Source organism: Symsagittifera roscoffensis, chromosome 7, assembly GCF_963678635.1.
Source record: "Symsagittifera roscoffensis chromosome 7, txSymRosc1.1, whole genome shotgun sequence".
Taxonomy (NCBI): domain Eukaryota; kingdom Metazoa; phylum Xenacoelomorpha; order Acoela; family Convolutidae; genus Symsagittifera; species Symsagittifera roscoffensis.
The window spans coordinates 20,769,458-20,790,032 of record NC_087068.1 but is presented as its reverse complement, the minus strand read 5'-3'; the positions used below and the strand labels follow the sequence as shown (position 1 = coordinate 20,790,032).

The following is a 20,575-nucleotide window of genomic DNA, read 5'->3' as shown; positions in this document are numbered from 1 at the left end:
AAACCCAGTAGAATTGGCAGAACATTTTTGATCTAAATACTCGGTAATTAAATCCGAAAAAATCTTCCTATTTCTATTTCTGACCCGCTAAAATCCAACACGTCAAGTTCAAATCACTTAAATACAAGCAGGCTCTTCACTTAAATACAAAAAGAATTAAATACAAACAGGCTCTTCAGAAAAACCACAAAAACACGGACAACGGCTGCCGTGCCGTTGATTAAGAGCTACATGCGGTTCTTGAAATTTTTTGTGCTTTATTGATGTTGTCTCAATTTAAAACAAGGAACTCGGACTTTGAAGGATCTCGAACTGAACAGTTCGACTGATTGGTGGCCAATCAGGCATCGCTTCCACATATTTTGGACAGCGGAAATGGAGAGCCGGTTACTGTGCAAATGGTACAGAATGTGCCAAGCATAGTCTTATAAAAAACAAAAAATATTTTTCAAAGACGATTTTTTTCTTGGTGGTGATATAAGAAAATCTGAACAAAAAAACTAAAACTTAGGCATACTCGATAGAAAAAAAAGCAAAATGGACAAAAAATTTTTGAACAAAAAAATAACTAGAGAATCAAATAAAAGCATTTAACGAAATTTAAAAGCATTTAAAGATTTCAACATTTTTAATAACAAAATGAGGCAAAAATTACTCCAAAAAAAACTTTTTTAAATCTTATATCACTCAAATCACTCCGATGATTATCTGTGATAGCAGATTGTGCGTGGAAAACAAAAAAACTAAGCTGCAACCAAATACAAAGTTTTTCTCCATTTTCAATGGTCGGAACAATAACAGAAGATCAAATAGTAAATGCGGATGAAAACCATTGTTCATTGTTATCCTTAGAAAAGCGAAGAACCAGGCAAAAAGCGCGTAAAGAAACTGGCACAACAAAACTTTAAAATTAGCAAACAACCCTGAAAAATCTTTTTTCTGCAGAAAATGTGTTTTGCATATTTGACATGGTTTTCAAACCAATTAAACCACAATCAAAAAATCTTCGTAGCAACCTGTCGCCTTATATAATACGCACATGTTCAATTACAGGCCAGTAGAAAGGCAAAATGAACAATGAAAACGAAAAAGCGAACTGAGGCTTCGCACCACACAAAATACACAATTAAATTTGTCTTTTAAGGTAAAAACATTGAGTAAATTACGATGAATTGATGTTATCTCTTGATGTTATCTTGTGCTTTGTTTTGGTAACACTTGAAAAAAAATTGTAGTTTTTTTAAATCAGCTTCTCAATTCAAAATAATTGATTCGAGTTTTCAAAAACAAAAATTATTCTTTTTGACCTTAGTTAATTAGACAAAAGATTGCGTCCAAATAAAATAGATTTCCCTCCAAAGCAGCCCCTCTTCAGCTTTTTCACTATTTTTTTTCAATGGTCATGCTGAAACAGAGGCAGCAACAAATTGTTTTTTATTTTTCTTTGCAGATAATTTTAAGCAGATAAATATAATGCAGATAAATTAAAAGGTTATTGTTAACGATATTTTAACAAAATTAGAAATAATGTGTTAAATACAAAAATCTGAAGAGCATGTCATTGCTCTTTCACACATGTTCTTTCACGAAAAGGCATGAATGAAAAATGAAATATTAGAACGCATGAATGAAAAAAAAATTATTTGCATAGTTTCGCGCACTTTTCCGGGCTCTTTCACAATTTTTCGGGATCTTTCACAATTTTCCGGGTCTTTCACGATTTTCTGGCATCTTTCTCTCAGAAAGAGCAAAAGCATACTCTTCAACGGTTAGAACATAGTTGAAGATGGCCTCGGGCAAAAGAGCCGCACTCGGCACTTCGTGCCCTCAGGCCGGGCTCTTTTTCACTCGGGCATCTGTTAGCTATGTTCTAATTACTACAAGGGAACCAAAATGCTCTTTTAAGTTGAAAAACAAACTGAAATTTATTGTGCATATTAATTTCAATGTGCATATTAAATTCAATGTGCACATCAAATTATATGCACATTTTGATATGGGCATATAATTTCATTACGTGCACATGTGAGTGTAGTAGTAAAAAAAAAACCGAAGAAAAACCAGCTGTTACATAAACCATCTAAAAATGGATTTTTTTCACAAAAAATTACGCCCTAATTACGCAAAAACCACGCAAATTGCCATCAAATTTTGCTCCTGCTGACACAAAGGGTCCATCTTTGTTCTATATTGAGATATCCATTTTTGGCTGACTGAGCAATAAATTTCTTTAAGGGCGCCTTTGGCGCCAGTGTTTACTCATTTTGCGGGGAAGCGCGGACCGAAAAGAACGCAATTCGGGAATGCTAAAACAAAAAACTAACCGCTCATTAGCTTAAGAGATAATCGTTTCACTCAATAAAAAATTATAACCATTAAACAGCTTAAAGCGTCTCCAAACTAGGGTTAGCGTTTCAGAAAAATTACGAAAATTTCATAGAGTTGAAGATATCTTAAAAACCGGAGAATTCTATTTCTGTAACTCCTCTTGGTACAGTCGACCCAATTTGGGTAATCCTGAAAATCTTGAAAAATGAAGTTCCTATAAACAGAGCTGGAGCGGAACACCGCACTACTTTCAATACAAAAACTTAGGCAATGTGAAAGAGTAAAAAAAAACTAAATTGAAAAACTCAAATCATTTTTCCCAACTAAAAAACAAATGATTTGCAGAAAGTAAAAGATGGTGAAAACCAAAAACATAGACTAAAAAAGTTTCGCATTTCGGATAGTAAAATATCACCATAACGGTCTTAGAAATTCAAGTATCTTTTTTGAAACTAGAGTTCAGTTGCGCTTTATTGCTACTTGTACATTTTTTCATCCAAAAGTAAAATTTGTTTAATATTTAAAGGAGAGTAATTCAAGTCTTAGAAAAAATAACAAATCAAACCATGAAAAAACAATTAGGTTTTTTTGTAGCTATAAAGTTTTAGAACTTGAAGTTTTCAAGCCCTGAAACACTCATAGTGAAAATCAGCTTTTACCCTTCGAATAAGCACAATAAGCGGAAAAACCAATAACGCTTTTCGAACAGAGAGGCGAAGCGTAGCTTTGCATCACTTGCGATATTGCAAAATTAGCATTGGAAGCTAGCAGACAGGAAAGGAAGAAAGAGTCACAAAGTCCAAAAAAACCAGAACAGTTTTTGAACCAACCACAGCTAAAAAAAACTTCAAAATGTTGTCTGGAATTGTTCTAATTGCAAAAAAAATCTACTGAGGTTTTTAACGTTTTGTGCAATCCGGAGGAGGGCATAGAAAAAATGGTAGCCTCGAACAACCCAAAATTAGGTTAGCAGGCCGATTAAAAATAAGCCAAAACTAATTAGGTCGAAAAAAAATCTTAAAGTCAAGAAGAGTAGAATTGTAAATTGCAGGAGTAAATGAAAACATTAAAAGCAAATACAGTGAAAATTGCGAGATGTGTTAAAAGCCCAAAAAAAATCAAATTTGGCAACTAAGCAGACGAAACAGAAAAATCATAAGCTGACAGTTTTTTTAAAACGGAGAATTTCCGTTTGAAAAAAAAAGACAAGTCCTGGTCAGATTCAAACCCAGATCTTTTACCGTCCCGGGTGTATTCGTTGGGGTTCAGGCTAAGTGTACCACGAACACTAAGAAATTAGAATTCATAATGAACCAAGATACCAAATGATTTTTTTTTTAAAAAGCTGCTTCTTACACGGAAAAAGTCTATATTCCGATTTGATAATGCTTGCTAATTGCAAGCGTAAGCAATTTGATAAAAAAATTTCAAGATAGAGTTCTTTAACAAACAACAAAACGACTGTCAATTGCAGTAAAAAGTTTATTTCAAAAAACTAGGCTCATTGGAAACTAAACCGACAAAAATTGAGCTGACAAACGAAGTCTGACACTTCAAGTAATCCTGAGAAACAATTCAATTTCATACATACTGAAAAAAAAAGATCCAGCCAAGATTCGCACTCCAGGGCATGGGGTGCATAAACGTGCGCGATACGTCTAGAAAAAGTGAGATGGGTGCTCGAAGTTGTTTAGATTCAATAATAAATCAATTTTTTTTTTGTCCTATTTAATAAGTTAGTTTAAAAAATCTTCCGAACACATCGCTATTTGTCTCCTCCCACAATCCAATTTTTTCAAATAAATGTTTGTGCACATTGTCTTATTGTTATGATAATTACCTTCCAACTAATTGGGTCATGAAAAACATTTTTCTCCAAATTAACCCAGTTAAACCACTACTTACACCATAAAACTGTTGCTCGTGCGAGGAAGTGTCGATAAATTAGTGTTTACTTATATATCTTATGAATTTCGCTAAAACGTTTTGAAAATTAAAATCACTTTGGGCATTTTTGAAGGAAAACACTTCTTTTGAGTAGTTGAAAACCATCTTTGCGTAAAAATTTCGCATTCAACCGTCGCTACGCATTCAATTGTGGAACCGATGATCTTCGGTCGCATTCAACCGGTGGAACTGATGATTTCGCATTCAACCGTTGTTACGCATTCAATTGTGGACCGATGATCTTCGGTCAACGAAACAATTATTACTGAGGTACTGAAATAATACAACTAACTATCTTTAGACAGGACAAAAACCTTAGATGGATCCTTTGTGACTAGCCGACACCTAATTATTGTTCCGACCACTCTCGAAGATTGGAAAAGAATTTTGAATTCGGGTCGGTTTTTTCGAGCCAATTCTGACTGCTTCAAAAACTTTTGCGTTTTGAAACTAAAAATGAAGAAATTTGATGAGGGGCTGACCTCCCACAACATTTTATTTTTATTTTAGTACTAATATGTTAATGTAATTTTACCCATGTTACCTCTCATTCTTACAGTTATCCATCTAATTCAGTCGCCCTGAATTTAAACGGAACTGATAACAATTTGCACTACAAGTACAGCAACCGGCTATCCTTATTACAGTCTGAGCCTAGTGTATAGGGAAAATTTCCTAGATTAAGCAAGCTTGCAATCTGGTTACTTCGAAACTTCTCACAACATTTAGCATTAAATCTAGTGAATTAGTTGATTCATATACAGCTTTTACAGAGACAATTCTATATACAATTTACAAAATAGACGCTTTTATCATTCATGACTAGATGTTATTTCATTAATCAGGGGCAGTTCAACAGATTGCGCCTGCTCCTTTGGAGTAAGTGCTTCCGAACTTGTCGAACAGGGGGACTGGTGAAGTGAGTCGTTTGAAGTCGCCCTCTGTCACCCGTTTAGTGGGTTCATCTTCTCTCAGGTAGTCGTCCTTCAGGTGTCCGTACTCCGAAGAGCTGTGCATCAGTTTTTTGTACGGATATCTGAACTGAGTGAAAGGCTGCCAACTAAAAAATCACACTTCAAACTCAAGCACAATTCATCAAATATGGAAAACGTTGATGAATTGTGGTTATTGCTCTCAGAAAAGACAATTAATCAATTTCTTGTCAGCCATTTCTGTAAGAAAACCCATTGCTGTAAGAAAAACGCAAAAGAAAACAATCAATGCATTATTCTCCTCAAGTCAGCAAACCCTAAATAAAAAACAAAAATTGTACGAAAATGATAAAGCAATGAATGGGAAGGCCCCAAAGTCTAATCCAAGTCGACAAACATCGACTGATACTTTGCATTATATTGGGCCGTGTACAGTGGTATCAGATCAGGACTAGAAATTTAACTTCTTCAAAGTATATATTGAACGCTGTCATTACAGCGCTGTAATACGCTTTTTTCTACTAACTAACGGCTGTAAGTAAAAGCAGACTTTTAACAGCTCCCTGAGTTTTTACTGTTGCTTTCTACAAGCCATCTCTAGTATTTCTTAACCCAATGTAAATAGACACATCGCTTTATCATATGGTGCGCTAAATTCAATGTTAAAGGTTTGCATCGAGTTTTTTTGGCATTTTTCTCTATCTTCTCCCAGACCGACCGCCCCGCCTCCCTTGGACAAAGTAAGAGGATCGAGACAAGCGAGACGAGTTTGGATTGGATAAAAGTAAATGTGATCAGAAGTCTATCACTCACGTGTCATCCACCACCCTGGCCCTCCACTCCTCCAGCTGCAGTTGCTTCTGTGCTTCTTCCAGACTAGTGAAGTCAGTCTCCACCCTCAGAGTGGGCTGCAGGGGCTTCTTCCTCTGAGCATGCACCTCATGAGGGTTGCGGAAGGGTCCCTGGAAACCACAATTGAAGGCCTTTTTACCGTTTGACCCACCTGGCATTTTTTTCAAATAACCTCAGTTGAATTTGCCCGATTGTTTGAAATTTCCATTCATGGTAAATACCCAAATCCCAAAACATCTGTTTTTTCTCTACAACCGTGTAATATCAAGGTTTCAAGAAACAAAATTCTATTTATGTACCAGGTTGGAGATGACCAAATTGCATTTCAACAAACACAATGTAATGAAAGGGGCAATAACGAACGTTTAAAATGATTTAGAAATGATTTCTGATACTGTACTACCAAAATCCGACAACATAAATTTGTCTTTTAAAACATACGCAGCATTATATGTTGACTAACTGTTGATAAAAATATATTTGCGACTGTGCTTCAACTTACTTGTAGTTTGGTGATTGGCGGCAACACATCCTCTGAATTCGATCCCTGCTTGCCACTTGTGGTTCCATCCTGGCTGTTGCCATTGGAGTTCACCGTCTTCTTCTTCTTCCCTCCTCCAGCACTTCCTGCCTTCTTACCTTTAGCTGATCCTGAGTCATTGAAGCGTGCTCCTCGCATATAGAACTCCATTTCGTGAGGATAGATACGCGAGGGAGAATTATACACTCCGGGGATCTGTGAAATTCAAACAACGGGAAGTCATGAGGAGTCATATACAATTTGGGATATCTTCTACCTTAAGCAGCCCATTGAACTTTTAGTCCTTTTGTTTTACCCATTTTAGCTTTTCGATCTAGCAAGAAAGTCCAGCAAAAAATATTCAGTCAAATAGTTTTGCATAGCAACGTGTTCTTGAAATAATAAATTGTGATCACGCGGCAGTTATTATATTTATTTTTGATGTAATCCAAACTCAAATTGAGTGATTATTGCACATCGGACATTTTTCAGAACAATGTAGAATTGATCAACCAGAAACCCACAAAACAAGCACACGATTGGCATAACTTTCACATCGACACACAATTGGTAAACTACTCAGTTACATTTCTTTTTCGGTCGAATATTAGCATTTTACCACAGAGGCTAAAGTGGAGCCGCGCGCCAGATGCAATATATCAACATATCGCATGGCAGGCTGCTCGAAAGATCGAAAAAAAAAGAGAAAAATAATTAGATCTATCAACACGTTCATTTCACGTAAATTCACTTTGGGGAAAGTATATCGAAAAAGACAATTGCCAGCATTAGTGTCACACTTATAACACTAAAAATAAACACTTACAAAGCGGTTAACATTAACAACAGGCAGTTGGAAAAGAATCAATGAGAGCAATTGAACAGAAAAAAAAATACCGACTTGCTTTTTGAAAAAATCACAACTTTCGAATTTAAAAAAAGATCGAAAATATTGAACAAATTTTAAGAATTTTTCTGACAAAAAAAAACAAAAATGATCGGGACCTAAAAGTTGAGCTCCGCGCCATTTGCGATAAAACGTCACCGTAACATTGAGAGCTAGCGAATAGAAAATGAGATGGAAAACAAACGGTCGGCAAAAACCATTTGGAAAAATATCGCCAACAAACAGTTGGAAAAAAGTAATAACTAAGAAACCGAAAAAAAAAACGATTGATAATTTTTTTGATTATTTTTCAACTTTCGAAAAAAAATAAATCACCTCAAGGCTTTTCGAGCAATAAAACTTTGAAAATCTCCAATGGACAATGGAACTTTTCCAACGCCTAAATTGGCAAGTTAAAAATTAAATGGTTTTAAAGCCGGCTATCCAGCTTTGAACCTCGAACATTTCAAAATGTTTTAATTGATGAACTCGTTCGCACAAAAAAAATATAAGCCATTTTCATTAGCAAGCTACGAAGCATTGAAACTTATTTAATATAATGCTACATATTTAATGTTACTTTGATGTCGAATTGGTTCAGGGTTTGAGTTTTTGAAGCAAACTCATCAAGCAATAGAAACTTGAACAAAGCGTAGCTTGCAATGGTTTGCGAAAAAAAGCATGTTGGAGCAACCTATCATGCCCTGAGTCAATGACTTTTTTGATGGCTTTAATTGGTTCGACATGTTTTGATGGCTGCAATTGGTTTTCAAGAATTATTTTTTTTCTATTCTGCGATAAGCAAAGCTAACGTTCCAAATTTACATTTGAATGATGCAGGCTTGGATCTTTTCAAATTATTCTGAAAGCTTGAATTCGTGTGCAAAATTCGAAGCAAGCTATTCAAGCAAAGAATTATTGAAATTTTTCAATTAAATTTGAACGCCTAAATTGATGCACAACAAGTTCCAGCTCTTAGATGAAACGTATAAAAATATGCACTTGCCTGAATGATATCACGAAACAGTGTGCAATATTGGTTTCCGAAATAACTTTTTCATGCGTTGGAACCTTGAAACAATTCAGGTTGTTTTGATAGATTTCTACGTAGTGGAGTTTAACACCACTTTCGATAACACATAAAAATAGCATTGTAGGCTAGCAGACAGGAAGGAAAAGGATATCCACTAAATCCAATAAAAATGAAAAAAAAAACTACATTTAAAATTTCAAGATTGTCTGGAATATTCTTTTTGTGAAAAACTCTTCCAGAAACACAATCGACGGCGTTTGTTGAAAATCCAAAAAAAACTTATAGAACGGCAACTGAGCCATCAAAACTTGGGTAAAATCAAGCAAAACCGAAAACAAAATTGTTGTCATGAAAAACTTTTAAGTATAACTAGCGTAAAACGCACCTCCGGTACTCATGATAAACCGCATATATTGGAAATAAGATTTCATTCTTTGAGTGTGCTTTGACAGCACCCAATTACAGGAGTCGTGATTACAAATTTTGCAAAGATTTTATTCAAGTTTTTTATACAAATTTTGAAGAACCATAAATTTTGTGAAGACCTTCGAAAAATTTAAAATGGACTATGAAACGTCACATCTGGGAAGCTAAAAGCAATAGAGCAGTCGCATTTGGGCGCAAGATTTACAACTCCTGAGAGTACTCTTAAAATACCCAACTACAACGCTGGGAAATTCACATTTTGAGAAACTTCACCTTAAGTTTTCTAAAAAGAGGTTTTTTTTTTTGAAAACCAGAAAAAATTTCACAAAAATCGTCGTATCTCTTAAACTAGAAAGATTTAAGCATTCTTAATTGGAGGCCGAATTTGCAACTCCTGAGATTACTCTGACAGCCCCCAACTACAGGTTAGGAATTTCAAACTTTGAAAAAAAAATTAATTTAAATTTCACAAAATTTTTTTAAAAAAAATCACAAAAAACGTCATATCTGGAAAACTGCAAGGTTTTCAGAAGTCAAATTTGGAGACAAAACGTACAACTCTTGAGAGTACCCTGAAAGAGCCTCACTACTGAGAACGTAATTTCAAGTTTTATGAAAAATATTCATACACAAGTTCTCTGAAAAAAATTGTGAGAAAATCCTAAAAAAACGTCATATCTCGAAAACTACAAGATTTTGAGCAGACATATTCAGAGGCAAGATTTGCAACCCCATGAGAGTACCATCACAGATTCCAATAACAGGATTGAGATCTTCAAATTTTGGAATTTTTTAATATCTAATTTTTTTTTTTGAAAATTTCGGAGAAAATCATAAAAAACGTCATATCTCAAAAATTACAAGGATTTGAGCAGTCTTATTTGGAGGCAAAAATAGCAACTCCTGAGAGTACCCTGACAAAACTTCAGCACCGAGATGGGAATGTCAATTTTTGTGATTTTTTTATATCTAAAATTTCAGAATTTTTTTTTAAATCCAAAAAAAAACGTCATATCTCGAAAACTACAAGGATTTGAGCAGCCATAATTAGAGGCAAGATTTGAAACCCCTGAGAGTACCCTCACAAAATCCAACAACAGGACTGAGATCTTCAACACATTGGAATTTTTTAAAATATAAGTTTTTGAAAAATCATAAAAAACGTCATATCTCGAAAACTACAAGGATTTGGTTGTTCCTATTGGGTTGCTAATTACAAACTTGATGAAATAAAAACTGAATTTAAACTAATATGTTAATGTAATTTTACCCATGTTACCTCTCATTCTTACAGTTATCCATCTAATTCAGTCGCCCTGAATTTAAACGGAACTGATAACAATTTGCACTACAAGTACAGCAACCGGCTATCCTTATTACAGTCTGAGCCTAGTGTATAGGGAAAATTTCCTAGATTAAGCAAGCTTGCAATCTGGTTACTTCGAAACTTCTCACAACATTTAGCATTAAATCTAGTGAATTAGTTGATTCATATACAGTTTTTACAGAGACAATTCTATATACAATTTACAATAGACGCTTTTATCATTCATGACTAGATGTTATTTCATTAATCAGGGGCAGTTCAACAGATTGCGCCTGCTCCTTTGGAGTAAGTGCTTCCGAACTTGTCGAACAGGGGGACTGGTGAAGTGAGTCGTTTGAAGTCGCCCTCTGTCACCCGTTTAGTGGGTTCATCTTCTCTCAGGTAGTCGTCCTTCAGGTGTCCGTACTCCGAAGAGCTGTGCATCAGTTTTTTGTACGGATATCTGAACTGAGTGAAAGGCTGCCAACTAAAAAATCACACTTCAAACTCAAGCACAATTCATCAAATATGGAAAACGTTGATGAATTGTGGTTATTGCTCTCAGAAAAGACAATTAATCAATTTCTTGTCAGCCATTTCTGTAAGAAAACCCATTGCTGTAAGAAAAACGCAAAAGAAAACAATCAATGCATTATTCTCCTCAAGTCAGCAAACCCTAAATAAAAAACAAAAATTGTACGAAAATGATAAAGCAATGAATGGGAAGGCCCCAAAGTCTAATCCAAGTCGACAAACATCGACTGATACTTTGCATTATATTGGGCCGTGTACAGTGGTATCAGATCAGGACTAGAAATTTAACTCCTTCAAAGTATATATTGAACGCTGTCATTACAGCGCTGTAATACGCTTTTTTCTACTAACTAACGGCTGTAAGTAAAAGCAGACTTTTAACAGCTCCCTGAGTTTTTACTGTTGCTTTCTACAAGCCATCTCTAGTATTTCTTAACCCAATGTAAATAGACACATCGCTTTATCATATGGTGCGCTAAATTCAATGTTAAAGGTTTGCATCGAGTTTTTTTGGCATTTTTCTCTATCTTCTCCCAGACCGACCGCCCCGCCTCCCTTGGACAAAGTAAGAGGATCGAGACAAGCGAGACGAGTTTGGATTGGATAAAAGTAAATGTGATCAGAAGTCTATCACTCACGTGTCATCCACCACCCTGGCCCTCCACTCCTCCAGCTGCAGTTGCTTCTGTGCTTCTTCCAGACTAGTGAAGTCAGTCTCCACCCTCAGAGTGGGCTGCAGGGGCTTCTTCCTCTGAGCATGCACCTCATGAGGGTTGCGGAAGGGTCCCTGGAAACCACAATTGAAGGCCTTTTTACCGTTTGACCCACCTGGCATTTTTTTCAAATAACCTCAGTTGAATTTGCCCGATTGTTTGAAATTTCCATTCATGGTAAATACCCAAATCCCAAAACATCTGTTTTTTCTCTACAACCGTGTAATATCAAGGTTTCAAGAAACAAAATTCTATTTATGTACCAGGTTGGAGATGACCAAATTGCATTTCAACAAACACAATGTAATGAAAGGGGCAATAACGAACGTTTAAAATGATTTAGAAATGATTTCTGATACTGTACTACCAAAATCCGACAACATAAATTTGTCTTTTAAAACATACGCAGCATTATATGTTGACTAACTGTTGATAAAAATATATTTGCGACTGTGCTTCAACTTACTTGTAGTTTGGTGATTGGCGGCAACACATCCTCTGAATTCGATCCCTGCTTGCCACTTGTGGTTCCATCCTGGCTGTTGCCATTGGAGTTCACCGTCTTCTTCTTCTTCCCTCCTCCAGCACTTCCTGCCTTCTTACCTTTAGCTGATCCTGAGTCATTGAAGCGTGCTCCTCGCATATAGAACTCCATTTCGTGAGGATAGATACGCGAGGGAGAATTATACACTCCGGGGATCTGTGAAATTCAAACAACGGGAAGTCATGAGGAGTCATATACAATTTGGGATATCTTCTACCTTAAGCAGCCCATTGAACTTTTAGTCCTTTTGTTTTACCCATTTTAGCTTTTCGATCTAGCAAGAAAGTCCAGCAAAAAATATTCAGTCAAATAGTTTTGCATAGCAACGTGTTCTTGAAATAATAAATTGTGATCACGCGGCAGTTATTATATTTATTTTTGATGTAATCCAAACTCAAATTGAGTGATTATTGCACATCGGACATTTTTCAGAACAATGTAGAATTGATCAACCAGAAACCCACAAAACAAGCACACGATTGGCATAACTTTCACATCGACACACAATTGGTAAACTACTCAGTTACATTTCTTTTTCGGTCGAATATTAGCATTTTACCACAGAGGCTAAAGTGGAGCCGCGCGCCAGATGCAATATATCAACATATCGCATGGCAGGCTGCTCGAAAGATCGAAAAAAAAAGAGAAAAATAATTAGATCTATCAACACGTTCATTTCACGTAAATTCACTTTGGGGAAAGTATATCGAAAAAGACAATTGCCAGCATTAGTGTCACACTTATAACACTAAAAATAAACACTTACAAAGCGGTTAACATTAACAACAGGCAGTTGGAAAAGAATCAATGAGAGCAATTGAACAGAAAAAAAAATACCGACTTGCTTTTTGAAAAAATCACAACTTTCGAATTTAAAAAAAGATCGAAAATATTGAACAAATTTTAAGAATTTTTCTGACAAAAAAAAACAAAAAATGATCGGGACCTAAAAGTTGAGCTCCGCGCCATTTGCGATAAAACGTCACCGTAACATTGAGAGCTAGCGAATAGAAAATGAGATGGAAAACAAACGGTCGGCAAAAACCATTTGGAAAAATATCGCCAACAAACAGTTGGAAAAAAGTAATAACTAAGAAACCGAAAAAAAAAACGATTGATAATTTTTTTGATTATTTTTCAACTTTCGAAAAAAAATAAATCACCTCAAGGCTTTTCGAGCAATAAAACTTTGAAAATCTCCAATGGACAATGGAACTTTTCCAACGCCTAAATTGGCAAGTTAAAAATTAAATGGTTTTAAAGCCGGCTATCCAGCTTTGAACCTCGAACATTTCAAAATGTTTTAATTGATGAACTCGTTCGCACAAAAAAAATATAAGCCATTTTCATTAGCAAGCTACGAAGCATTGAAACTTATTTAATATAATGCTACATATTTAATGTTACTTTGATGTCGAATTGGTTCAGGGTTTGAGTTTTTGAAGCAAACTCATCAAGCAATAGAAACTTGAACAAAGCGTAGCTTGCAATGGTTTGCGAAAAAAAGCATGTTGGAGCAACCTATCATGCCCTGAGTCAATGACTTTTTTGATGGCTTTAATTGGTTCGACATGTTTTGATGGCTGCAATTGGTTTTCAAGAATTATTTTTTTTCTATTCTGCGATAAGCAAAGCTAACGTTCCAAATTTACATTTGAATGATGCAGGCTTGGATCTTTTCAAATTATTCTGAAAGCTTGAATTCGTGTGCAAAATTCGAAGCAAGCTATTCAAGCAAAGAATTATTGAAATTTTTCAATTAAATTTGAACGCCTAAATTGATGCACAACAAGTTCCAGCTCTTAGATGAAACGTATAAAAATATGCACTTGCCTGAATGATATCACGAAACAGTGTGCAATATTGGTTTCCGAAATAACTTTTTCATGCGTTGGAACCTTGAAACAATTCAGGTTGTTTTGATAGATTTCTACGTAGTGGAGTTTAACACCACTTTCGATAACACATAAAAATAGCATTGTAGGCTAGCAGACAGGAAGGAAAAGGATATCCACTAAATCCAATAAAAATGAAAAAAAAAACTACATTTAAAATTTCAAGATTGTCTGGAATATTCTTTTTGTGAAAAACTCTTCCAGAAACACAATCGACGGCGTTTGTTGAAAATCCAAAAAAAACTTATAGAACGGCAACTGAGCCATCAAAACTTGGGTAAAATCAAGCAAAACCGAAAACAAAATTGTTGTCATGAAAAACTTTTAAGTATAACTAGCGTAAAACGCACCTCCGGTACTCATGATAAACCGCATATATTGGAAATAAGATTTCATTCTTTGAGTGTGCTTTGACAGCACCCAATTACAGGAGTCGTGATTACAAATTTTGCAAAGATTTTATTCAAGTTTTTTATACAAATTTTGAAGAACCATAAATTTTGTGAAGACCTTCGAAAAATTTAAAATGGACTATGAAACGTCACATCTGGGAAGCTAAAAGCAATAGAGCAGTCGCATTTGGGCGCAAGATTTACAACTCCTGAGAGTACTCTTAAAATACCCAACTACAACGCTGGGAAATTCACATTTTGAGAAACTTCACCTTAAGTTTTCTAAAAAGAGGTTTTTTTTTTTGAAAACCAGAAAAAATTTCACAAAAATCGTCGTATCTCTTAAACTAGAAAGATTTAAGCATTCTTAATTGGAGGCCGAATTTGCAACTCCTGAGATTACTCTGACAGCCCCAAACTACAGGTTAGGAATTTCAAACTTTGAAAAAAAAATTAATTTAAATTTCACAAAATTTTTTTAAAAAAAATCACAAAAAACGTCATATCTGGAAAACTGCAAGGTTTTCAGAAGTCAAATATGGAGACAAAATGTACAACTCTTGAGAGTACCCTGAAAGAGCCTCACTACTGAGAACGTAATTTCAAGTTTTATGAAAAATATTCATACACAAGTTCTCTGAAAAAAATTGTGAGAAAATCCTAAAAAAACGTCATATCTCGAAAACTACAAGATTTTGAGCAGACATATTCAGAGGCAAGATTTGCAACCCCATGAGAGTACCATCACAGATTCCAATAACAGGATTGAGATCTTCAAATTTTGGAATTTTTTAATATCTAATTTTTTTTTTTGAAAATTTCGGAGAAAATCATAAAAAACGTCATATCTCAAAAATTACAAGGATTTGAGCAGTCTTATTTGGAGGCAAAAATAGCAACTCCTGAGAGTACCCTGACAAAACTTCAGCACCGAGATGGGAATGTCAATTTTTGTGATTTTTTTATATCTAAAATTTCAGAATTTTTTTTTAAATCCAAAAAAAAACGTCATATCTCGAAAACTACAAGGATTTGAGCAGCCATAATTAGAGGCAAGATTTGAAACCCCTGAGAGTACCCTCACAAAATCCAACAACAGGACTGAGATCTTCAACACATTGGAATTTTTTAAAATATAAGTTTTTGAAAAATCATAAAAAACGTCATATCTCGAAAACTACAAGGATTTGGTTGTTCCTATTGGGTTGCTAATTACAAACTTGATGAAATAAAAACTGAATTTAAACGGGAAAATCGAAAAACAAATCCCTTAACCATTGCAATATACGATATCGCTTAAACGTGAAAAAATTCTTTTGTTAAAGATGCAAAAAAAACACGTTGAAAAAGCTTAAACATGGCGAGATAGTGAAGCCCGCATTAAAATACATAATAATAGATAATAGATTTGATAGAAGAAATTTTTTAAAAAAATAGGAGACGGGTAGACAGACATAATCAAATTAATTAAAAAATCAGGTATACAGACAGACAGACTTAATTTGGCCTCGAAAAAAAATAGTGAAAAATTTATGACCTTGCGGGCAAAATAATGAAAAATTTTCTTAAGCATTGCAATACATGATATAGCTTAAACATGAAAAAATTCTTTCGTTAAACATGCAAAATTATTATGCTTGAACATGGGAGATAGCTGTCACTAGCATTTAAATATAGTATAGATAGATATAGATTTCTACTCTAAGATTTTTAGCAACTTGTGCAATCCAGAGGGGAGCATAATTTTTTTTCTCCCCTGAAACAACTCATAATTAAACGTCACATCTGGAAACGTCACATCTGGGAAGCTAAAAGCAATAGAGCAGTCGCATTTGGGCGCAAGATTTACAACTCCTGAGAGTACTCTTAAAATACCCAACTACAACGCTGGGAAATTCACATTTTGAGAAACTTCACCTTAAGTTTTCTAAAAAGAGGTTTTTTTTTGAAAACCAGAAAAAATTTCACAAAAATCGTCGTATCTCTTAAACTAGAAAAATTTAAGCATTCTTAATTGGAGGCCGAATTTGCATCTCCTGAGATTACTCTGACAGCCCCCAACTACAGGTTAGGAATTTCAAACTTTGAAAAAAAAATTAATTTAAATTTCACAAAATTTTTTTAAAAAAAAATCACAAAAAACGTCATATCTGGAAAACTGCAAGGTTTTCAGAAGTCAAATTTGGAGACAAAATGTACAACTCTTGAGAGTACCCTGAAAGAGCCTCACTACTGAGAACGTAATTTCAAGTTTTATGAAAAATATTCATACACAAGTTCTCTGAAAAAAATTGTGAGAAAATCCTAAAAAAACGTCATATCTCGAAAATTACAAGATTTTGAGCAGACATATTCAGAGGCAAGATTTGCAACCCCATGAGAGTACCATCACAGATTCCAATAACAGGATTGAGATCTTCAAATTTTGGAATTTTTTAATATCTAATTTTTTTTTTTGAAAATTTCGGAGAAAATCATAAAAAACGTCATATCTCAAAAATTACAAGGATTTGAGCAGTCTTATTTTGAGGCAAAAATAGCAACTCCTGAGAGTACCATGACAAAACTTCAGCACCGAGATGGGAATGTCAATTTTTGTGATTTTTTTATATCTAAAATTTCAGAATTTTTTTTTAAATCCAAAAAAAAACGTCATATCTCGAAAACTACAAGGATTTGAGCAGCCATAATTAGAGGCAAGATTTGAAACCCCTGAGAGTACCCTCACAAAATCCAACAACAGGACTGAGATCTTCAACACATTGGAATTTTTTAAAATATAAGTTTTTGAAAAATCATAAAAAACGTCATATCTCGAAAACTACAAGGATTTGGTTGTTCCTATTGGGTTGCTAATTACAAACTTGATGAAATAAAAACTGAATTTAAACGGGAAAATCGAAAAACAAATCCCTTAACCATTGCAATATACGATATCGCTTAAACGTGAAAAAATTCTTTTGTTAAAGATGCAAAAAAAACACGTTGAAAAAGCTTAAACATGGCGAGATAGTGAAGCCCGCATTAAAATACATAATAATAGATAATAGATTTGATAGAAGAAATTTTTTAAAAAATAGGAGACGGGTAGACAGACATAATCAAATTAATTAAAAAAGCAGGTATACAGACAGACAGACTTAATTTGGCCTCGAAAAAAATTAGTGAAAAATTTGATGACCTTGCGGGCAAAATAATGAAAAATTTTCTTAAGCATTGCAATACATGATATAGCTTAAACATGAAAAAATTCTTTCGTTAAACATGCAAAATTATTATGCTTGAACATGGGAGATAGCTGTCACTAGCATTTAAATATAGTATAGATAGATATAGATTTCTACTCTAAGATTTTTAGCAACTTGTGCAATCCAGAGGGGAGCATAATTTTTTTTCTCCCCTGAAACAACTCATAATTAAACGTCACATCTGGAAACGTCACATCTGGGAAGCTAAAAGCAATAGAGCAGTCGCATTTGGGCGCAAGATTTACAACTCCTGAGAGTACTCTTAAAATACCCAACTACAACGCTGGGAAATTCACATTTTGAGAAACTTCACCTTAAGTTTTCTAAAAAGAGGTTTTTTTTTGAAAACCAGAAAAAATTTCACAAAAATCGTCGTATCTCTTAAACTAGAAAGATTTAAGCATTCTTAATTGGAGGCCGAATTTGCAACTCCTGAGATTACTCTGACAGCCCCCAACTACAGGTTAGGAATTTCAAACTTTGAAAAAAAAATTAATTTAAATTTCACAAAATTTTTTTAAAAAAAATCACAAAAAACGTCATATCTGGAAAACTGCAAGGTTTTCAGAAGTCAAATTTGGAGACAAAATGTACAACTCTTGAGAGTACCCTGAAAGAGCCTCACTACTGAGAACGTAATTTCAAGTTTTATGAAAAATATTCATACACAAGTTCTCTGAAAAAAATTGTGAGAAAATCCTAAAAAAACGTCATATCTCGAAAACTACAAGATTTTGAGCAGACATATTCAGAGGCAAGATTTGCAACCCCATGAGAGTACCATCACAGATTCCAATAACAGGATTGAGATCTTCAAATTTTGGAATTTTTTAATATCTAATTTTTTTTTTTGAAAATTTCGGAGAAAATCATAAAAAACGTCATATCTCAAAAATTACAAGGATTTGAGCAGTCTTATTTGGAGGCAAAAATAGCAACTCCTGAGAGTACCCTGACAAAACTTCAGCACCGAGATGGGAATGTCAATTTTTGTGATTTTTTTATATCTAAAATTTCAGAATTTTTTTTTAAATCCAAAAAAAAACGTCATATCTCGAAAACTACAAGGATTTGAGCAGCCATAATTAGAGGCAAGATTTGAAACCCCTGAGAGTACCCTCACAAAATCCAACAACAGGACTGAGATCTTCAACACATTGGAATTTTTTAAAATATAAGTTTTTGAAAAATCATAAAAAACGTCATATCTCGAAAACTACAAGGATTTGGTTGTTCCTATTGGGTTGCTAATTACAAACTTGATGAAATAAAAACTGAATTTAAACGGGAAAATCGAAAAACAAATCCCTTAACCATTGCAATATACGATATCGCTTAAACGTGAAAAAAAAATTTTGTTAAAGATGCAAAAAAAACACGTTGAAAAAGCTTAAACATGGCGAGATAGTGAAGCCCGCATTAAAATACATAATAATAGATAATAGATTTGATAGAAGAAATTTTTTAAAAAATAGGAGACGGGTAGACAGACATAATCAAATTAATTAAAAAAGCAGGTATACAGACAGACAGACTTAATTTGGCCTCGAAAAAAATTAGTGAAAAATTTGATGACCTTGCGGGCAAAATAATGAAAAATTTTCTTAAGCATTGCAATACATGATATAGCTTAAACATGAAAAAATTCTTTCGTTAAACATGCAAAATTATTATGCTTGAATATGGGAGATAGCTGTCACTAGCATTTAAATATAGTATAGATAGATATAGATTTCTACTCTAAGATTTTTAGCAACTTGTGCAATCCAGAGGGGAGCATAATTTTTTTTCTCCCCTGAAACAACTCATAATTAAACGTCACATCTGGAAACGTCACATCTGGGAAGCTAAAAGCAATAGAGCAGTCGCATTTGGGCGCAAGATTTACAAATCCTGAGAGTACTCTTAAAATACCCAACTACAACGCTGGGAAATTCACATTTTGGAAAACTTCACCTTAAGTTTTCTAAAAAGAGGTTTTTTTTTGAAAACCAGAAAAAATTTCACAAAAATCGTCGTATCTCTTAAACTAGAAAGATTTAAGCATTCTTAATTGGAGGCCGAATTTGCAACTCCTGAGATTACTCTGACAGCCCCCAACTACAGGTTAGGAATTTCAAACTTTGAAAAAAAAATTAATTTAAATTTCACAAAATTTTTTTAAAAAAAATCACAAAAAACGTCATATCTGGAAAACTGCAAGGTTTTCAGAAGTCAAATTTGGAGACAAAATGTACAACTCTTGAGAGTACCCTGAAAGAGCCTCACTACTGAGAACGTAATTTCAAGTTTTATGAAAAATATTCATACACAAGTTCTCTGAAAAAAATTGTGAGAAAATCCTAAAAAAACGTCATATCTCGAAAACTACAAGATTTTGAGCAGACATATTCAGAGGCAAGATTTGCAACCCCATGAGAGTACCATCACAGATTCCAATAACAGGATTGAGATCTTCAAATTTTGGAATTTTTTAATATCTAATTTTTTTTTTTGAAAATTTCGGAGAAAATCATAAAAAACGTCATATCTCAAAAATTACAAGGATTTGAGCAGTCTTATTTGGAGGCAAAAATAGCAACTCCTGAGAGTACCCTGACAAAACTTCAGCACCGAGATGGGAATGTCAATTTTTGTGATTTTTTTATATCTAAAATTTCAGAATTTTTTTTTTAATCCAAAAAAAAACGTCATATCTCGAAAACTACAAGGATTTGAGCAGCCATAATTAGAGGCAAGATTTGAAACCCCTGAGAGTACCCTCACAAAATCCAACAACAGGACTGAGATCTTCAACACATTGGAATTTTTTAAACTATAAGTTTTTGAAAAATCATAAAAAACGTCATATCTCGAAAACTACAAGGATTTGGTTGTTCCTATTGGGTTGCTAATTACAAACTTGATGAAATAAAAACTGAATTTAAACGGTAAAATCAGATGCAAAAAAAAACACGTTGAAAAAGCTTAAACATGGCGAGATAGTGAAGCCCGCATTAAAATACATAATAATAGATAA

The 20,575-nt window shown here is 34.1% G+C and overlaps 1 protein-coding gene across 1 annotated transcript in view; it reads right to left on the bottom strand.

Moving 5' to 3' along the window:
* Positions 1-5,082: 5,082 nt before the first annotated feature.
* The window catches only part of LOC134851945 (spermatogenesis-associated protein 17-like), a 290,103-nt gene continuing 274,610 nt past the window's right edge, over positions 5,083-20,575 (bottom strand). Inside the window, exons 7-12 of the mRNA XM_063868219.1 lie at positions 11,944-12,177; positions 11,403-11,551; positions 10,513-10,717; positions 6,562-6,795; positions 6,021-6,169; positions 5,083-5,335 (exon numbers count right to left, since the gene is read on the bottom strand). Coding sequence (XP_063724289.1) covers positions 5,128-5,335; positions 6,021-6,169; positions 6,562-6,795; positions 10,513-10,717; positions 11,403-11,551; positions 11,944-12,177 — 1,179 coding nt within the window. The 3' untranslated portion in view covers positions 5,083-5,127. The remainder of the gene's footprint in view (positions 5,336-6,020; positions 6,170-6,561; positions 6,796-10,512; positions 10,718-11,402; positions 11,552-11,943; positions 12,178-20,575) is intronic.